This window comes from Xenopus laevis, chromosome 9_10S (genome assembly GCF_017654675.1).
Source record: "Xenopus laevis strain J_2021 chromosome 9_10S, Xenopus_laevis_v10.1, whole genome shotgun sequence".
In the NCBI taxonomy this organism is placed as follows: Eukaryota; Metazoa; Chordata; class Amphibia; order Anura; family Pipidae; genus Xenopus; species Xenopus laevis.
This window is the reverse complement of record NC_054388.1, coordinates 70,010,810-70,030,087: the sequence shown is the minus strand read 5'-3', so window position 1 is coordinate 70,030,087 and position 19,278 is coordinate 70,010,810. Positions and strand designations below refer to the sequence as shown.

General features: G+C 39.2%; 1 protein-coding gene across 4 annotated transcripts in view; it reads left to right on the top strand.

Annotated features, from left to right (window-relative positions):
- sestd1.S (SEC14 and spectrin domain containing 1 S homeolog) overlaps positions 1-18,382 on the top strand; it is an 84,049-nt gene extending 65,667 nt beyond the window's left edge. For all 4 annotated transcript variants that reach the window (XM_018237453.2, XM_018237451.2, NM_001092118.1 and 1 more), the window contains 9 exon segments: positions 4,710-4,832; positions 8,600-8,794; positions 9,426-9,540; positions 10,560-10,719; positions 13,096-13,177; positions 13,640-13,762; positions 14,413-14,604; positions 15,205-15,326; positions 16,874-18,382. In XM_018237453.2, coding sequence (XP_018092942.1) covers positions 4,710-4,832; positions 8,600-8,794; positions 9,426-9,540; positions 10,560-10,719; positions 13,096-13,177; positions 13,640-13,762; positions 14,413-14,604; positions 15,205-15,326; positions 16,874-17,003 — 1,242 coding nt within the window. In that variant the 3' untranslated portion in view covers positions 17,004-18,382.
- The last annotated feature ends 896 nt before the right edge of the window (positions 18,383-19,278 follow it).

Here is a 19,278-nt window from a genome sequence, read left to right as displayed (position 1 = left end):
TTGCATGTTTGTCACACTTAAATGTTTCTGCTCATCAAAAACCGTTAACTATTAGTCAAAGATAACATAATTGAACACAAAATGCAGTTTTTAAATGAAGGTTTACGTTATTAAGGGAGAAAAAAAACTCCAAATCTACATGGGCCTGTGTGAAAAAGTGATTGCCCCCCTTGTTAAAAAAATAACTTAACTGTGGTTTATCACACCTGAGTTCAATTTCAAAGGTTATAAAGCCATTTCTAAAGCTTTGGGACTCCAGCAAACCACAGTGAGAGCCATTATCCACAAATGGCAAAAACATGGAACAGTGGTGAACCTTCCCAGGAGTGGTCGGCCGACCAAAATTACCCCAAGAGCGCAGAGACAACTCATCCGAGAGGCCACAAAAGACCCCAGGACAACATCTAAAGAACTGCAGGCCTCACTTGCCTCAATTAAGGTCAGTGTTCACGACTCCACCATAAGAAAGAGACTGGGCAAAAACGGCCTTCATGGCAGATTTCCAAGGCGCAAACCACTTTTAAGCAAAAAGAACATTAAGGCTCGTCTCAATTTTGCTAAAAAACATCTCAATGATTGCCAAGACTTTTGGGAAAATACCTTGTGGACCGACGAGACAAAAGTTGAACTTTTTGGAAGGTGCACGTCCCGTTACATCTGGCGTAAAAGTAACACAGCATTTCAGAAAAAGAACATCATACCAACAGTAAAATATGGTGGTGGTAGTGTGATGGTCTGGGGTTGTTTTGCTGCTTCAGGACCTGGAAGACTTGCTGTGATAGATGGAACCATGAATTCTACTGTCTACCAAAAAATCCTGAAGGAGAATGTCCGGCCATCTGTTCGTCAACTCAAGCTGAAGCGATCTTGGGTGCTGCAGCAGGACAATGACCCAAAACACACCAGCAAATCCACCTCTGAATGGCTGAAGAAAAACAAAATGAAGACTTTGGAGTGGCCTAGTCAAAGTCCTGACCTGAATCCTATTGAGATGTTGTGGCATGACCTTAAAAAGGCGGTTCATGCTAGAAAATCCTCAAATAAAGCTGAATTACAACAATTCTGCAAAGATGAGTGGGCCAAAATTCCTCCAGAGCGCTGTAAAAGACTCGTTGCAAGTTATCGCAAACGCTTGATTGCAGTTATTGCTGCTAAGGGTGGCCCAACCAGTTATTAGGTTCAGGGGGCAATTACTTTTTCACACAGGTTTGGATTTCTTTTCTCCCTTAATAATAAAAACCCATTTAAAACACTCATTTAAAAACTGCATTTTGTGTTTACTTGTGTTATCTTTGACTAATAGTTAAATGTGTTTGATGATCAGAAACATTTTGTGTGACAAACATGCAAAAGAATAAGAAATCAGGAAGGGGGCAAATAGTTTTTCACACCACTGTATAACATGCCTTATGAAAACATTAGTATTTCAGCAGTGTTTATTGGAACAGAATTAGACCGGTGCATAAATTTGGGCACCCCAACAGAGATATTACATTAATACTTGGTTGAGCCTCCTTTTGCATATGTAACAGCCTCTAGACACCTCCTATAGCCTTTGATAAGTTTCTGGATGGATGTATTTTTGACCATTGTTAAATAAAAAATCTCTCCAGTTCAGTTAAATTTGATGGCTGCCGAGCATGGACAGCCTGCTTCAAATCATCCCATAGATTTTCAATGATATTCAAGTCGGGGGACTGTGACGGCCATTCCAGAATATTGTACTTCTACCTCTGCATAAATGCCTTTGTAGATTTCAAGTGTGTTTAGGGTCCTTGTCTTGTTGGAATATCCAGCTCTTGTTCAATACCATTTCCCATGGGGATTATGAGAATTGTAATTCAGATGGAGAGTTGCAAACTAGACATCCCTAACTACATACATTTTAGGCTCCATTCTTCCTGCTGTGCCTTGTGGTCTTGCCTCTCTCTCTTTCTTGTCCTGTTTATTCTGTATCTTTATGGTCAGAGAGCTAATAAAATTCAAATTGGTGCATTTACATAATTTTGGCAGAGCATAGGCTTTCAGCTTGATTTAAATTGACTGTAGAAATTGCTTAATATGCAGAAAAATGTAGGTCAGTATGGGTTGGTAAAATCTTGCTGCACTGCTCTGATTTATTAGAGCTCAAATGTGATCTGTGGCTTGTCTGCTGTGGTTAAAAGATACCATTCTGCACAATGCCTGTCTCTATGGCAGTATGAAGTCAGGGATCTAGAAGAGCAGGCCCTAGCAGTGGCAGGGCTCCCAGGGGGCACCACAAGAGAGCTGAGAAATGTTATGTGAAGTTACAGAAATGTGGGGTTATGGAACATGTTATGAAATGAACTGGTATTAACCAAAATATAGCTTGTATCTTAATATATGCATTTTGGGGCCTTTACAAATGTCTGACTGGTTGTGTTTAGGCCAGTGATATTTGTTATTAAATTATTGTATTTTTTATTATTTTATTTATTAACATTTATTTATACAGTGTGAGCATGCTTCCTCGTCACTTTTACAGATTATCATTTACAACAGTCCCTGCCCAGAGGAGTTTACAATCTAGTCTCTCTCACATTCAATATGGTCAATTTTATCAGGAGCCAAATAGCCTTCCTGTATGTTTTTAGACCTTGAGAGGGAACCAGGGTACCCTGAAGAAACACACCCAGACACGGGGAGAACCTAAGGGCAGTGACAAACAGGGAGATCTGTCGCCCGAGACTGTTTATGACTGACTGCAGGCGACAAATCTCCCAAAAATGCCTCTTCATTGGAAATAATTGAAATCACTGGTGCTATGACCAATATATTCATAAGTCGCCCGTAATTGGAAACTTCAGGCGTTTTAGTCGCTCATAAATAGTCATAGGTGACATCTCCCTCCCTGCCGCTGCCCTAAATTCAATGCAGATAGTGTCCAAGTTGGAATCGAACTATAGAACCCAATGTTGCAAGGTTAGGGACTGACTAAATATCTGCAAAACAGAAAATGCTGATTGTTTACTGATAACTGTCTCTACGTGTGATTTCGCAGAGGCATGTAAAATTGTGGTTTTACTGTATTTTGATTAGGCCATCTAAATTCTAAATGAAAGGGATATTGTCATCAAAATAGCAAAGCTAAAGCAATTGTAAAGTGGCATTGTTTTAAAATATAAATAGAATAAAAATGTTTCCCCTTTCTCTGCCGCTCTAATAGGTATATAGTTCTTTTCTCTGTGTTAGTGAAAGAAATAAGAGAATTCAACAGAGCAGATGTTCTTGCCTTTTTGGGTTTACATTGGAGGTTATATTTGCTTGTCTCTTGCATGGCTCCATAGAAATGAAACCAAAGGTTGCATACCTATACATTTGTGTTCAGAATAATAGCAGTGTGTTTAAAAAAGTGAATAAAGTTCAAAATCCTTACAATCGCTTTTATTTCCATACACGCAAATGCATTGGGAACACTGCACATTATATTCCAAATCAAAACATGAAGAAAAATGTATAAAATGTGTTATTTCTTTACAGAAAGGGAAGAAAAGGGAATTTAGGCTGTTCCAAAAAATAGCAGTGTCTGCTACAAACTCAAACATTCACTGTATAAACTGCAAACTGTTGAGAAAGATGGTGCTTTCCTTCAAATCACTGAACTAATATTTAGTTGTATAATCAGTGTTTCTGAGAACTGCTGCACATCTGTGTTACATGGAGTCCACCAACTTTTGGCACCTGTTACATTCCACAATTCTTCTGCATTTCTTGGTTTTGCCTCAGAAACAGCATTTTTGATGTCACCCCACAAGTTTTCTATTGGATTAAGGTCCAGGGATTGGGCTGGCCACTCCATAATGTCAATCTTGTTGGTCTGGAACCAAGATGTTGCTCATTTACTGGTGTGTTTGGGGTTGTTGAAAACCCCATTTCTTTAGGCCAGTAAATGTGTTCTTTAGCAAATGGTAACCTCTTCAGCACGTCTTTTTTATCAACAATGGGACTATGCTGGGGCTTCTAGCCGATAGCTTGGCTTCACATAGACGTCTTCTAATTGTAACAGTATCACAAGTAACTTTAGTCCTTCTTTGATCTTCCTGGAGCTGATCATTGGTTGAGTCATTGACATGCTGACTATTGTTCTATCCATTCGAATGGTTATTTTCAGTTTCTATTATTTGAGATAATTTTAGCTGAGCAGCCTATCATTTTCTGTACTTCTTTATATGTATTCCCATTCTCCAATCAACGACCCATTTTGCTCAGATTTTCAGAAAGAAATGCACTATAACCAGCAGGCACAACATTTGCTGTCTTCCTTCCTTAAATAAGGGCCATAATTGATTCCTCTTTTTTCACAGAATGAATGACCTCACAAATTGAACTCCACACTGCTATTATTTGGAACAAGCTATTATTATGCTGAACACTGCTATTATTTGGAACAAGCCTCAATTAATGAATCAATTACACAGAATTAGCAGCATGCATGTCATGACTGTTGGGTCTGTTGGTTTGCTATTACTCTACTACACCTACTAGTAAGTTATTTGCCATGTAGAAATATAATTTCTACTAAAAACAGTGATTAATCAGGTTAGTGAAGTCGGACTGCTATTATTCTGAACACAACTGTATATAATATAAAACACCAGGACATAATGCTATCCTGCTATGGCAAATGCACATTGTGTCACTGATGAAGCATATTTCATCATGTAACTTCTTCTGTTTTCTGTGTCCAGGTTGTCGGCTGGTTGGAAGGACCGGGTTCAGAACAGCTCCGAACTCAGTGGGGGATTGGAGATTCATTCAGAGCGTCGCAGGCTTTTCAACAGAAGCATGAAGAGATTGAGAGTCAGCACAGTGTAAGGGATTTTCATTCTATGGGAATCTGACTTTCCACACTGCACAGATATTGATGTCAAAGAATTTACGTATAAAGACTTGCCACTTTCCAAAAGCTTTAAAGGGATAATACACCTTCCACGTCAGTTCAGTTAGTGCACCAGAAATAGCAACTTTTTTTAATTTGCTCTCTATTGGTTAATTTTTGAGTGTTAAACTGTTGACTGTTTAAACTTCCTCTCTGAACTATTTAAATTTTCTACATTAGTTGATACATTTCTCAGCAGCATGAAATGTACAATGTTATGTTTAATGTTTGTGTCTCAGGCAGACAACTCAGTGATCAGGAGCATTCTGAACTGTTACAAATTGCTGTTACTCTGTGGAGTATTAGCAACTATTGTATCAATTCTAACAACTGCCTTAAATTAAACTCAGGGATTCTGCTCAGCAGTAGTGATGTGCGGGTTGACAAAGACTCGACCCGCACCTGAGCCTAACCTGCTGTGCCCCAGCTTGCACCCAACCTTAACCTGGCATGCTCCCCTCTTTATATACCCGCCCCGATGTCACAAAAGGGGCAGGGAGGGGCCTGCGCCAGTATATAAAAAGGCGTGCACAGAGGCAGAAGTGGAGCAGAAGAAGGCTCCAGGCTAGGAGAATGGAGGCTAAAGTTCAGCCCAAACCCGCCAGCGTCCCAGGGACTTCTTGCGGAAGTCAGCCCGAACCTGAGTTTCACTACTCAGCATGGCTAACGATTACAAATGTATCCACTAATTATATAGATTTAGAACAGTTACAGAGTCACAACGGTCACAAATAGAAATCAGAAAGATTGTGGTGAACTATCTGAAACCAATTGAACTGAAAAAAGTGTTTGAAAGTGACCAACCCCTTTAATGAAACCCAGGGATTGTGCACTTTAAGGTTGAACATAAGAAATTTATCCGACTACAACACTTAATTTCTTTTTATGAGAAGTTAAGTAGAGACCTCCATTCTGGGATGGCAGTGGATGTGATTTACTTAGACTTTGCTAAAGCATTTGATACAGTGCCACACAAAAGGTTACTGGTTAAATTAAGGAATGTTGGCCTGGAACATAGTATTTGTACCTGCATAGAGAATTGGCTAAAAGATAGACTACAAAGAGTGGTGGTAAATGGAACATTTTCTAATTGGACCAGTGTTGTTAGTGGAGTACCGCAGGGCTCTGTACTAGGTCCCTTGCTTTTCAACTTGTTTATTAATGACCTGGAGGTGGGCATTGAAAGTACTGTTTCTATTTTTGCAGATGATACTAAATTGTGCAGAACTATAGGTTCCATGCAGGATGCTGCCATTTTGCAGAGTGATTTGTCTAAATTGGAAAACTGGGCCGCAAACTGGAAAATGCGGTTCAATGTTGATAAATGCAAGGTTATGCACTTTGGCAAAAATAATATAAATGCAAGTTATATACTAAATGGCAGTGTGTTGGGAGTTTCCTTAAATGAGAAGGATCTAGGGATCTTTGAAGATAACAAGTTGTCTAATTCTGGGCAGTGTCATTCTGTGGCTACTAAAGCAAATAAAGTTCTGCCTTGCATAAAAAAGGGCATTAACGCAAGGGATGAAAACATTATTATGCCTCTTTATAGGTCCCTGGTGAGGCCTCATCTGGAGTATGCAGTGCAGTTTTGGACTCCAGTCCTTAAGAGGGATATAAATGAGCTGGAGAGAGTGCAGAGATGTGCAACGAAATTGGTTAGAGGGACGGAAGACTTAAATTATGAGGGTAGACTGTCAAGGTTGGGGTTGTTTTCTCTGGAAAAAAGGTGCTTGTGAGGGGACATGATTACACTTAACAAGTACATTAGAGGACATTATAGACAAATGGCAGGGGACCTTTTTACCCATAAAGTGGATCACCATACCAGAGGCCACCCCTTGCATATATACTGATTACATGTAACACTAAAACAATGTAGTATTAGTGAGTGTGTATATAAAATATATTGTGAGTTGGTTCCTAATCTCAGGTAATTGACAGCAGCCTAGATCGGCAAAAAAGCAGATAGTGGACATCTTTGGAGGCACAGATGGTGCAACATGTCTAGACTAATTCTTTGTTGAACTTGAGTTTTCATTTAATGTAATTTGAAGATATACTGTAACTGCAGACAATAGTAAGTGGTAGACAAATAGAGCCTTTGATGGCAAATACATTTCCAAAACCCTTAAAACTACAGAAGATGTTTATAATTTCACATGCCTTGAAATCCTAGTCTAGTAGCACACCCATCTAAGGATTCAAAAAATGTACAAATATTGAGAGTCTAATCCCCTATTTAGTCTGCTGTCAGGTGCGTTTACTAAAGAGTTTTATGTATCTCCTGTAATCAGTTGGATTATTTAGGTATAGCCTGTAAAGTGGTTTTGGGAAATGAATAGTCAGATGCTAATGAAGATAAATGTATTGCAGTGTGCTACGAATATTCTATTTTACAATGTTCTCCAGTCCCTTTAGGTTCATTATTTTCCTAGTTGGCACAGCAGGTGGCACTGCATTACCACAGTTCATGTGTCCAACAGTCGTACTTAGCTTAATGCAAAATGTATTACTTATATTACCTTTCCCACCAGTCGCCCATTGATATTCTATGCAAATACATTATAAAGTGCAATTTCCATTGTTTGTGTTGTCTTTAATACGAAATGTGTCCTTATATTTTATACAGACAGTTGAGCCTTGAAATGGGTATTCTAATGGCAGGAAGATTGGTATATGCATTAATTTGTTCTTTCTGGCCTTGGTCATACATCGATGTAGCAGCTCCAGTGAAAGTGGAACCTTCAATTACTGAACTCTTACTTTTATTTAAAGGCTTTATGCAAATTATTAAGCCATAAACTGCCATGTGGAGACACTTTATTCCTGACCAATCTCCCCTGAAATGATGGATTATCTCCACGGTTCAGTCTGTGGTTTAATAAATTGCCAAGGGCCTTTAGATTGATGACAGTTTGGGCTAATTCAATCATTTGGCCCTCTGGCTAACAATCGGATCATAATTGCCACTAGGCAGGCAGTCAGTGTAGTAACCTGCTTGTGTGGACATTTTGGTTAAAGGAGAACTAAACCAATAAGAAAATTCCCTACCTACTACCCTAGGTAGCCCCCCATCCTTCTTCCCTCCCACATACTTAGTTACCCCTGAAATCACCCCTAAGAATTTGCTCTAGTATCAGTGCAGAGTAAGTGCATCTGAGCTCATGGGCACCACCTTCCGGATCTCCGGTCTTCTTCATGCATATTTGGTTTGCTTATTAGACTCCATTCTTAATCATAGTCATAGTATTATATTGTTTGTTCCTGGGCTTGGATGTAAGAATGTGACTGAGAGTAAATTGACTGTGAGTAAATTAACAGTAGAACCACCTTCCAAATAAAATATTCTTCTCCTTTGGCTACTCCGCTAAATCATTTTTCTAAACAATTCTGAAATTCGCATGGACATGAAAGGATTTAAAGAAATGGGTGAATGTTGGTGCCAGTTTAATACAAAATCACTTTTGCAATAAAGTGACTGTTGCAAAAAGCTGAGGCTTTTCTCTTTTGATACGATGCTGCTGTTGGCATCCAGTTCTTTACCAAAGCCAAATGGATGGGCCAGAATTTATCTTCATAAATTAGACTTGGGCTAGCGAGTTACACTCCCCCATGGCCCTTTCCTAGGTTCGCTCCACAGTGAGCTCATCCATTCAACAGATACTGATGTGCACATTTCTTTCCTTGTATCCTCAGGAATGGTTTGCTGTGTATGTGGAACTGAATCAGCAGATAGCAGCTCTCCTCAATGCTGGGGATGAAGAGGATCTTGTAGAACTGAAAACCTTACAGCAGCGTCTCAGTGATGTGTGCTACCGACAGGCCAGCCAGCTAGAGTTCCGGCAAAACCTGCTTCAGATTGCACTAGAGTTTCACAGCGTTGCACAAGATGTAAGTGTGTCTTGGAGCAGTGTAACATAATTACCCCCTTTATTATAACACAAGCTTTTTTTTTTTTTTTTTACTCAAACTTTAATAGTGTGTCATTTTATGTCACATTGGAGGTACATAAATATATAAGTAGTATTCTGTGCCTGGGTGCAATCCTCAGTATCAATGGTAGTGGTTGTCAGAAGAAGCCGCACTCACAGGTCTTGCAGTGAAAATAAAGTAATTTTATTGTGGGAGCAATATTGGGCGCAACATTTCGGCTGAAACTCTAAGCCTTTTTCAAAGTGGGGGTTTCAGTCTAAATGTTAGCTGCGCCCACAATAAAATTACTTTATTTCACTTAAGACCTGCACGTGTAGCTTTTTCCAATAACCATTTATATCTATTTATAAAAATAAAGGTTAGTTCATCCATTCAGATAATTGCTTCCACTTTGTTTGTCTGTAAGAACACTAGAGGAAGCTGGATAGCCCCCGAATCTTTGTCAAAATCCCAATAAAATCTAAAATACCTTAAATACGTTTTCATTCCTTTGCAAGAGTTGGTATGTTGTTATGGAGCTTATATTGCTCAGAACAAGGGCAAAGTGTGTCATATATTCCAATATGTAAATCTTTGGGGGTTTTTTCAGTTATCTCAGCAGCTGGATGGACTCCTAGGGATGCTTTGTGTTGATGTGGCCCCTTCAGATGGATCAGCAATCCAACAAACATTAAAATTGCTTGAGGAGAAGCTTAAAAGTGTTGGTAAGAAGCTGTGAGCTACCAATCATACAGGTCTTTGTTGGGGAAAGAGTGAACAACTATAAACATTAGAGTTCCACTGCACCACAGTGGTCTAACTGCCATATGACTTTACACCAAGATGTCAGGTTAAAGAACTCCTTTACCACTAAATAGAATGCTTTCATATGAAGGCTGCAGGATGTCTGGTTGGTTTTCATCGTGGGTTGTCCAGCAATTATTACACACCAGTAACAGTCCTTTCTCCATTTTGTATCAATGCCATTGAGAAACAACTCACACTATGTGAAAGTCACATTTACAAAGCACAGTGCTCCTGCACCTCTGCCATAAATATAAGTCTGTCTGCATTGAACATAGCTGTATTTATTTGTAAGAGATGAGAAGGGAGGTATATCCATGTCCGCTTGGATGCCACCCAGCTTTGCATCTTTCAGACATTCTCGGCACACAGGCAAACAGGTGACCCACTGGCTTCACGTTGTCCTCCAAGGGATTTTTACAGCATAGTCATTTCAGTATAACATGGCCCTCAGATATTTGGTATTTTAAATTGTATTTTCTGTGCACAGACAAAGTTGATCAGCACTACTGTGACACTTTAGGAAGTGATATGAATAGTTCAGGACATATAACTATCATTTAGAAACACCGTGTAGTAACTTTGGGTGGCAGTTGCAGGGCTTCAGCGACTAGCTGCACCTTGCATTAGATGAGTAGTATTCAACAATAAGAAAGCCTCATGCCACAGCCCTTTGGTTTTATGTGTGAGCGATTCCCATATCTCTCCAGTTTGTGCATAAAATTATTGTAGGGTATATTTTGGGCTTTTCTATAACTGCACATAATTGGTAGTAATGGCAGCATTTATTTATCTTAACTAATTGTTCAGTGATCAGAACTGATGTTTCAACACATATAAGGCTCTTCCTTACTAACACAACCCCTCAGACCATGCCAGAATGGTATTTGGTGACACTGCACTGTGTGCTCTTCTCAATTGCTCTCCTTATTGTTTTTAGACACAGGCCTCCAGGGCTTACGTGACAAAGGTCAAGGGCTTTTAGATCAGATTACCAACCAGGCAACTTGGGCTTATGGCAAAGATGTCTCTACTGAAAACAAAGATAACGTGGACCATATCCAAGGTGTAATGGAAGATATGCAACTAAGGAAACAGCGGTAAGTTATATGAAGCTTCCATATCTACACCAGACAATCTAATTTTCTAAAGCAAGCAACATGTACAAGGGTAAATCTCAGTTCTCCCATTCAATATTAGATGCAGTATGTATGTATAACTTTATTTGTAAAGTGCTGTTAAGGAGCCGCAGCGCTCTACAGTGCATAAAAGTGCAATATATATAAAAGTATACACGGGGAAGACAATCACATAATAAATATATACAGAATCATATCAGGACAAAGAACTTAATGCTATGTGGTAAGAGACAAGGTGGGAAGGAGGTCCCTGCCCCATAGAGCTTACAGTGTAAGTGGATGGGAGTCTAACATACAGGCACAAATTGGAGATGAAAAAGTGCACAGGTAAGACATAGTCAGTAGGCACAGGACTAGGCTAATGTTCTAGTAATCCAAAAGGTCCACTTAGTTTTTTCTTGAAGAGATTGAGAGAGGATTCCTTACAGAGGATGGAATTCCAGAGGTAAGGAGCAGCAAGATAGAAGGGTTTGAGACAAGAGGTGACAGCGCATGTGGATGGTTTGCAGAGAAGGTGGCTCTGAGAAGACTACCAATGTATGTGTATGGGGGGGGTTATAAAGCTGCCACTCTAAAATCATTACATGGTAACAAATGTACCATACCTGAGCTGTACCCTCACACTATATAACTAAGAGTAGTGTAGTTCATAGGGAGACATAGAGAAAGGTCTTTTGAAGAAAGAAGCCTATTGGATCTTTTCTCTTGATACGGTGACACCTAGAGGTCTTAATAGGGAATGGGAACTTAATTGCTTCATAGACTAGAATTTTTACGATTTTCACATGTTTTATTGTCCTTTTATCACATACACATTTATATACGCACGTCCATATGGATCTGGATATATATACATTTTCACTCATATGTCTTTCAGGTCTCCTTTTATATGCTTTCTTTTTGGTCTTTTTTGTACAATTTCCTTGTTCTTTTTCTTTTTCCTTCTCTAATTACTCATTTATACCGGCATTGCATCGATATTATTCTCTCTGAGTGCTTTGGAGTGTTTTGTTCTTTATAAGTAACCCTATTTCTGACACTTAATTATACATATTTAATTATTTATTTATATGATATATTTCTATATATATAAGGAAATTCTATTACATATGTATAATTTGAGATTTATGCAATTTGTGACTACCATGTTTTTAACTAGATTGATATTCATCATCTGGTGTTTTTACTTATTTAATTAACGAATATGCATAAATATGTTGTTAGCAGGGGGCGCTGTTGGCTTCTGATGAAGTGACCTTGTAGTCACGAAACGCGTAGAGCCATGCACTCCCCTGCCTTGCACTTCTGGACTTTGTGATTTTAATGAGATTCAATAAAGGAAAATATTTTATACAGTAATTTTCATATGTGGAGTCTATCCAAAGAAGTTCACCAACGTGTGCGCATTCATCTTTGAATCTAGTGTAGTTCTCTAGTAGTTGATAGGGAATGCTTATATACTCTCACCCTAAGTGACCCAGAGCTGCTATGCAGATCATATGTCTGGGAAGAACTCTTGTGTTTTTCAGGGCACCAAATGTGATGAGTGGATGAATGACCTGCTAATTATCCTTTTATTTTTGTTATGATTGGGGCGGTTTATTGGGTAGAGAGTAGAAATCTTCCCTTAGTCAGTTGAGTACTGATGGATACATATTTTCAGTTCTATACATCAAGGAGGCCCTTGTTATACGTAAATAGTTCTAACAATAAAGGGACATGTGCCCTTCTACTAAGAGATGCCTGTTTGCTTTATTTTCATTTGCTTTATTTTTCTCTACCTTTACAATAAAACACACTATTCTTTATATACCTTTTGTTTGTATACCTTTATTTAATCTTATTCTTACTTGAATTTGAGTGTACTGTAATAATTCTTTGGCAATAACATTGGACACTCTTCTATAGATTCTAAAGTAGGAGTGCCATTCAGAGGCCAAATTCTCACGAGAAAGGACAAAATATTTTAGGCAATACCTTCTGAGCTAGCTCAGTTTTTATCAGGAGCAAAGGGCAATTTCTTTTTTTCAAACAAGGTATAATTGTTTCCCCCAGAATCCCACTGTAACTGCTTCAGAAAATGCAGGGTAAAGAGTCTACACTTATTAGTAAATGGGGCCAGTTTGAACCTGTGGGCATCCCACATGTGGAATATGGGTATGTGCTGGCACACGCTTTAGCTGCTCATGGTTTATATGTCAAAACATTTTGTGCATCTGGCTACAATACACACAATGGGTCCATGGGACAATTTGCAGGTATTAGACACAGGGCAAACTTGCCCACCTCACAGTAGTAAATCATCTCTTGTTCATTGTGTGCCTTTACCTTTCTCAGGTGTGAAGATATGGTTGATGTCCGAAGGTTAAAAATGCTACAGATGGTTCAGCTATTTAAATGTGAAGAAGATGCAGCTCAGGTAGATATGGCAATAGATACAATGTAAACTAAACGTTACCCCAGTAAAATCTTTTTTATTAAGCTAGGCATGCACACGAAGATTCTCTCATTTGGCTGGTTACATTTTACATTTAGTTGTATCTACTGCATTTTACATGACTGAATGGAAACTAGAAATCCCTTTACTTTATTCTGTGCCCCATTAAAACACCCTTTCAGGTTCACTTGGTTTGTATAACCTTTCACTTCTCACTTGTCCTTTTGTCACGTGAAACCTGGAGATGGCTGTAATGTAAATGCATTAGGAAATCTGCATTACTGCTCAACAGCCTTTTTGTGGTGAGGTGCCATCAGGAAGTGGAGATGCTAGCAGGACAGAGAGAGAGGGTTTGAAAAGTGTGTGTGTAAATTAAGCTCAAGCAAAGCATTGTTGGTATAATGTACTGTGTTTTCTGTTTCCCCTTGTTTCTATTGGTCCTAGGCAGTAGACTGGTTAAACGAGTTGCTTGATGCCTTACTCAAAACTCATATTCGACTCGGCGATGATAGTCAAGAGACCAAAATTCTTTTGGAAAAACACAGAAAGTTTGTCGATGTAGCCCAGGTAAATACTTCATATGCACACATATACAATACTTGTATCAGAAGCAGAAACATCCTTGCATCTTGGTTGAGCAGTGTGTAGCAATGAGGAGTGTGTAGCTGTTGCCACTTCTCTCTGTTAGTGGTATAGCTTGCTCTAGTGTCTGCGCTCGCACACACACACACTTTGCAATTCTGACAGAAAGGAGGCATTGTTGTGTTAACATTCTTGTCTGTCTGAGCAGAACACAATGCAGAGGCAGTATACAAGAGTAATACCTAGCCAAAAGCCTGAAGAGCCTACATGGTTTAGTAAGCTCACCAGAAGTGGATGCTGATTGTTCATTAACCTAAACTGAAAGGCGTTATTTAGCATTTAAAATATTTACTCTGATACAAGGAGCAAGGCCCCTGGCAGTCATAGACAATGCAACTGTCAGTTTGCAGGGTCACATTGTGGGCCGAACAGTAAATATACAGGTGTGAATGTTTGAACATAAATCAGGCCTGTTGACTTTGGTGTTGTGTAATGTAGAGTGCATCCTGTACCAAAAAACCACTGCATTGCCCAAGCCTTAAATGTCAGGTTCTCTGGTGAGCCCTGTGAGGCTCATTCCAACATTTTAAAGACTTTTTCATAATATCCCTTTACCTGTACTTTCTTCTTTTCAGAGTACATATGATTACGGGCGACAGTTACTGCAAGCTACCGTTGTACTGTGTCAGTCACTTAGATGTACATCAAGGTCATCTGGGGACACGCTCCCCAAACTTAACAGAGTGTGGAAACAGTTCACGATAACCTCAGAGGAGAGAGTTCACCGGCTGGAAATGGCTCTTGCATTTAATTCAAATGCCGAAAAGGTTAGATATATTTGCATATGACCCGCACACAAATTATTCCATTCATTTAAAGGTCACATACATATTTTGTAGAATTTCTAGCCAGGTGCAAAGAATTGAAGGAAATGTTAGTCTCTGGTATATATTTACATATCAATAACATTAATAACATTTATTAATATTTTTTATTGTAATTGTGCTCATTGCAACAGAATATATGAGCAAAAAATGATAATGTGCCATTATGTCATTTAATTTTGTTCTAAAAAGCTTAAACATGGTCACCAAACCAGTATTTTGTTTGTTGGGTTTCTTTTTTTGGCAAAATAAAAGGAAATGTAATTCGAAACAACTTTCCAATATGCTTTAATTAAAATGTTTTTATTAATCTAATTGCAATTGAAAGCAATATATTATGCAAAAAAAAATTCAGTTGAGTTTCCCTTTATTTAACAACAGTTAGGTCAGTGTCACACAGGGAGATGCTTGCCACTGGCATGAGTCTCTGCCCACACCTGTAGGAAGCAAGAGCTGCTGTAGTTTCAGCGTGGCCCAAGTCAATATGGGAGACAATTCTTTGTCTAAGTCCATAACCTCATTTTTTGTTATTTATCTTTTCAGATTTTACAAGAATGCCCAGATCTTGGTGAGGCTGTGATGGAGTTTGAACAGTTTGATGAGGTTGAAGCTGTTGGGAAATCTCTGCTGGACAGATTAACAGTGCCTGTAATTTATCCCGATGGGTATGCCATATTGTTTTTCATATAATTAACCCACTGTCTGCTTGGTGATACTGGTTCAAATGAGCTGCATAATAGCAATGTGTTAGTCAACCTTTAAGCTTATGTGTTTGGGCTGACATCCACACATCTGCGGGGCCACATTAAGTAGTAGTGATGTACAGGTCCACAAAAAACTCAACCTGCACATCACTACTGTATAATGCTGATATTAACTTCGCCATGTTTCAGTGGTTAGCACAGCTGGGGTTCATGAGTTGAATTCTTTCTACATGGATGTTAAGTTTCTGCCCATATTAATCCCCAAAAAGTACAGGCAGGTGAAAGAGACCATGTGATAGGCTGTAAGTACCGCTGGGCTATATAAGTAAAACATAGTAATGAGAATATGATATTTAAGATCAAGGTAGGACACACTAGCTTCAGGTAGCTTATGTTGAAAAGGCGACTTTTCCAGGCCAAACTGTAGGTTTACTGGTTATTACAAAAAGGGGACTCATAACATTATATTTTTTTCTCCAGAATGCTTCACCATTCCTGAGTAAACATCTCTAGAATCTCTCTTTTTGTTTAGGATAGCAGCTGCCATATTGGCTTGGTGTGACATCACTTCCTGTCTGAGTATCTCCCTGCTCACTCATAGCTCTGGGCTCAGATTACAGCAGGGAGGGGAGGAGGTAGGCAGAGAGGAGCAAACTGAGCATGCTGAAGCCCAAGCCCTGGTGGTTTAGCTGAAAACAGGAAGTCTGATACAGAAGCCCACATGTACACAATAAAGGAAAGAAATGCTGAGTTTCTTTTGACAGAGCACTCAGAGCAGCATAATTTTGAGGGTTTACTGGTGTATTTATATAGACCAGGGATCCCCAACCTTTTGAACCCGTGAGCAACATTCAGAAGTAAAAGTAGTTGGGGAGCAACACAAGCATGAAAAATGATCTTGGGTGCCAAATAAGTGCTGTGATTGGCCATTTAGTAGCCCCTATGAGGATTGTCAACATACATTGAGGCTCTGTTTGGCAGTACACCTGGTTTTTATACAATCAAAATTTGCCTCCAAGCCTGGAATTCAAAAATAAGCTCCTGCTTTAAAGCCACTGGGAGCAACATCCAAGGGGTTGGAGAGCAACATGTTGCTCACGAGCTACTGGTTGGGGATCACTGATATAGACCTTTCTGATAAAGCTTACTTAGTGTTAGCCTTTCCTTCTCCTTTAAGGGCCTTCAATAAAAATTACTTCTTGTTCCACACTTCTGGTCTCCTTAAAGTCCAAAGCTTGATACTGGGTCATTTTGCTTCAGGACCCCTGCACAACCATCCCTGGTATTTGGAGACCACAGAGAAATAGCCAAGTGCTACCTCCCATTATTTAACCTCTATAACCAGTCACTGGTCACAAGATCCCCTTACATCACGTGACTTTAATAAAATTGCAGGGGATCTCCCCGCTACACCTGCCTAAAGTGTTTGGTAAATCTTTATTGTAGCACTAGATCCCCTGGGTCATATACAGAGAGAGAGAGAGATCTGTTTTGTTTTTTTGTTACAGGACTGAACAGTATTTCGGAACGCCAAGTGACATGGCTTCCACGGCAGAAAATATAAGAGAGAGAATTAAGATGGTTTGTTTGAAAAAACAGCAGCTCTTAGAGCCTGATGAGTCCACAAGAGAAAGCTAATAGACTGGTCTCTCCTTTTTCTCATGTCAAGACTGCGGTTTGTAAGATAGCATGTCATCGGCATATTACACCGTTCAGTATAATCCATTAAAATGCATTTCAGACCCATCCTAAGCAGCATCTTCTCCACCTAAACATTGTTCTTGTATTGTGACTTTTCATCTATAAAGCCTTACTTATTTAATATGCTGAGAAATCATCAACTGGAACGCTAAGAGTTAGTATTGCCTTGGACACGCAATTGTGTGATCTGCAGACATGCCTCCTGGCACCTTTACATGCCTTTTCATCTAGTGTTTTATTCAAAGCCTGAATGTAGGAAATTTGCCTATTAATCGCAAAGACAATTCCTAAGAAGCGAGCACAAAAGTGCAATCAAAAAACCAACAGGAATAAAACACACAAAAAAGGGATAAAAGTACATTTGAGCATATCAGATGGATGAACTTGCTCCGTAAGTATCAGCTAGCAAGCAAATCGTCTTGTCTAAGCCCATTTTATACAGAACTTATAGGTATGTGAATGCATCTACCAGGAAAATGATTGGGGTATAACCAATGCATTCTCTACAGCGCCCCAATACGCCTTTGATAAGCAGAGCTCAAAGAATAGTTTCATTATTGCACTGATTTACTTTCCAATATCTTTGCTGCTGGAAGAGCACAAATAAGGGATGGACGCTTGTTTCTGTATAGCACTAAAAGTCAATGCTGAATTATAATCATCCTCTGCAGGATCAGTAAGGACAAGAATTTGCTTGTTAAATAAAAGGAAGTCTGAGGGGCAAATGGATTGTATCAGGGATGTCATATCTGTGGTCATCCAGCTTTTAGTGGTCTTGTACTATCAACGCCAACAGCTGTTGCCCCCTAAGTTGGACTTTCCCTACCCACCTTAGGCAGGGAGTTGTAGCTCCATAATTTGGATTTCCCTGAGGTGCCTTAAGCAGTCTGTGGTATCCTGGGAGTTACAGCTTACCAACAGCTCGGTGAGGTGGGTGTTGGCCTTCAGCTCCATTGCTATTGGCTGTCCATGATATATGACATTTATTCCTAGATTAGTCGCTGGTTAAAGCTTTTCAATGGTGCTACCGAAATTGAAGATAAAAATTCTCATTAATAATAATAAGACTTTAAAGAGCTGTTATTGACCAGATAATGTAGTCTTTTTTTGGACGTGGGTAATATACCTGTTGTTTTTTAGGCAGTAGTGTACTTCCACATGTGTCTTATTACCTGAAGACATTTCCTTTTTTATTGTGCCATTATGAAAACTGTCCATGAAACCTTTGATATGTCATATTCATGAACCATTGTTTTCTCACTTGTATGAAACAATGTATTTAAAGCGGTTTGTGCTGAATAAAACCATCTTTGTAAGATTGGATATCATTGTTTACTTATAATGCAAAGGTCGAGGATACACGTAGCAAAAATATTAAATATATGGGACAATGGAGAAGATCACAAGGAGACAGGCTAAGAAACAGCTGAGGATAAAGGCAGCCATACGTAGGCCAACCAGATTCATTGTCTCCCAGATAGGCCTATGGACCAAATGGCCAGAAAAAAATGCTCCATCTTCTGGCACTTGACAGAAGAAATTATATATTACCATATAGGAAGGTTTGAAATATTGCACCATTAAACACTGTCATATTGGCACTTACAGTTTATATAAATAAACCCTAAAAATGAATATGGCTAGAAATAACCAATTTTACAGTAAAGAGAACGATCAGCCTAAAGGTTCAGCATCTCTATGATCCAGACCTTCAAAGTTGTCACAATGTTGGATTTTGTTAGGAATGTCATTGACACTGCAAATGATCAGTATGATCCTGGCAGCTATTTATAAGACCTTTAGGGGTGCAAATCATGAAGCAGAAAATTAGGTCATTGAAGCTAATGTTACAGGGTCGATTACATTATGGTGTAAATTGCATTGGCTTCTGAGCTGCCATGCGATGAGAATCTGAATGAAATAATCAGCCTTTTATTGTGATTTATGTAATCTATATATGCAGTATGTTGAAAGTCAATCCCTAAACTCAGGTAACTGGCAGCAGCTCAGAACAGGTGCACTGAATCCACAGAAAAGAAGATGGGGAGCCACTGGGGCATCTTCGGAGGTACAGATCTTCACTTCAACGGCCCTGTTTGCCAAAACAATGTACAGCATGTCTGCCCTACTTTGCTAAGCTTTAGTTATCAATTAAATGCTCAAATGCAGGTGCATAGCACATTAATAAAAGGCAACCTTGTCCATACCACCA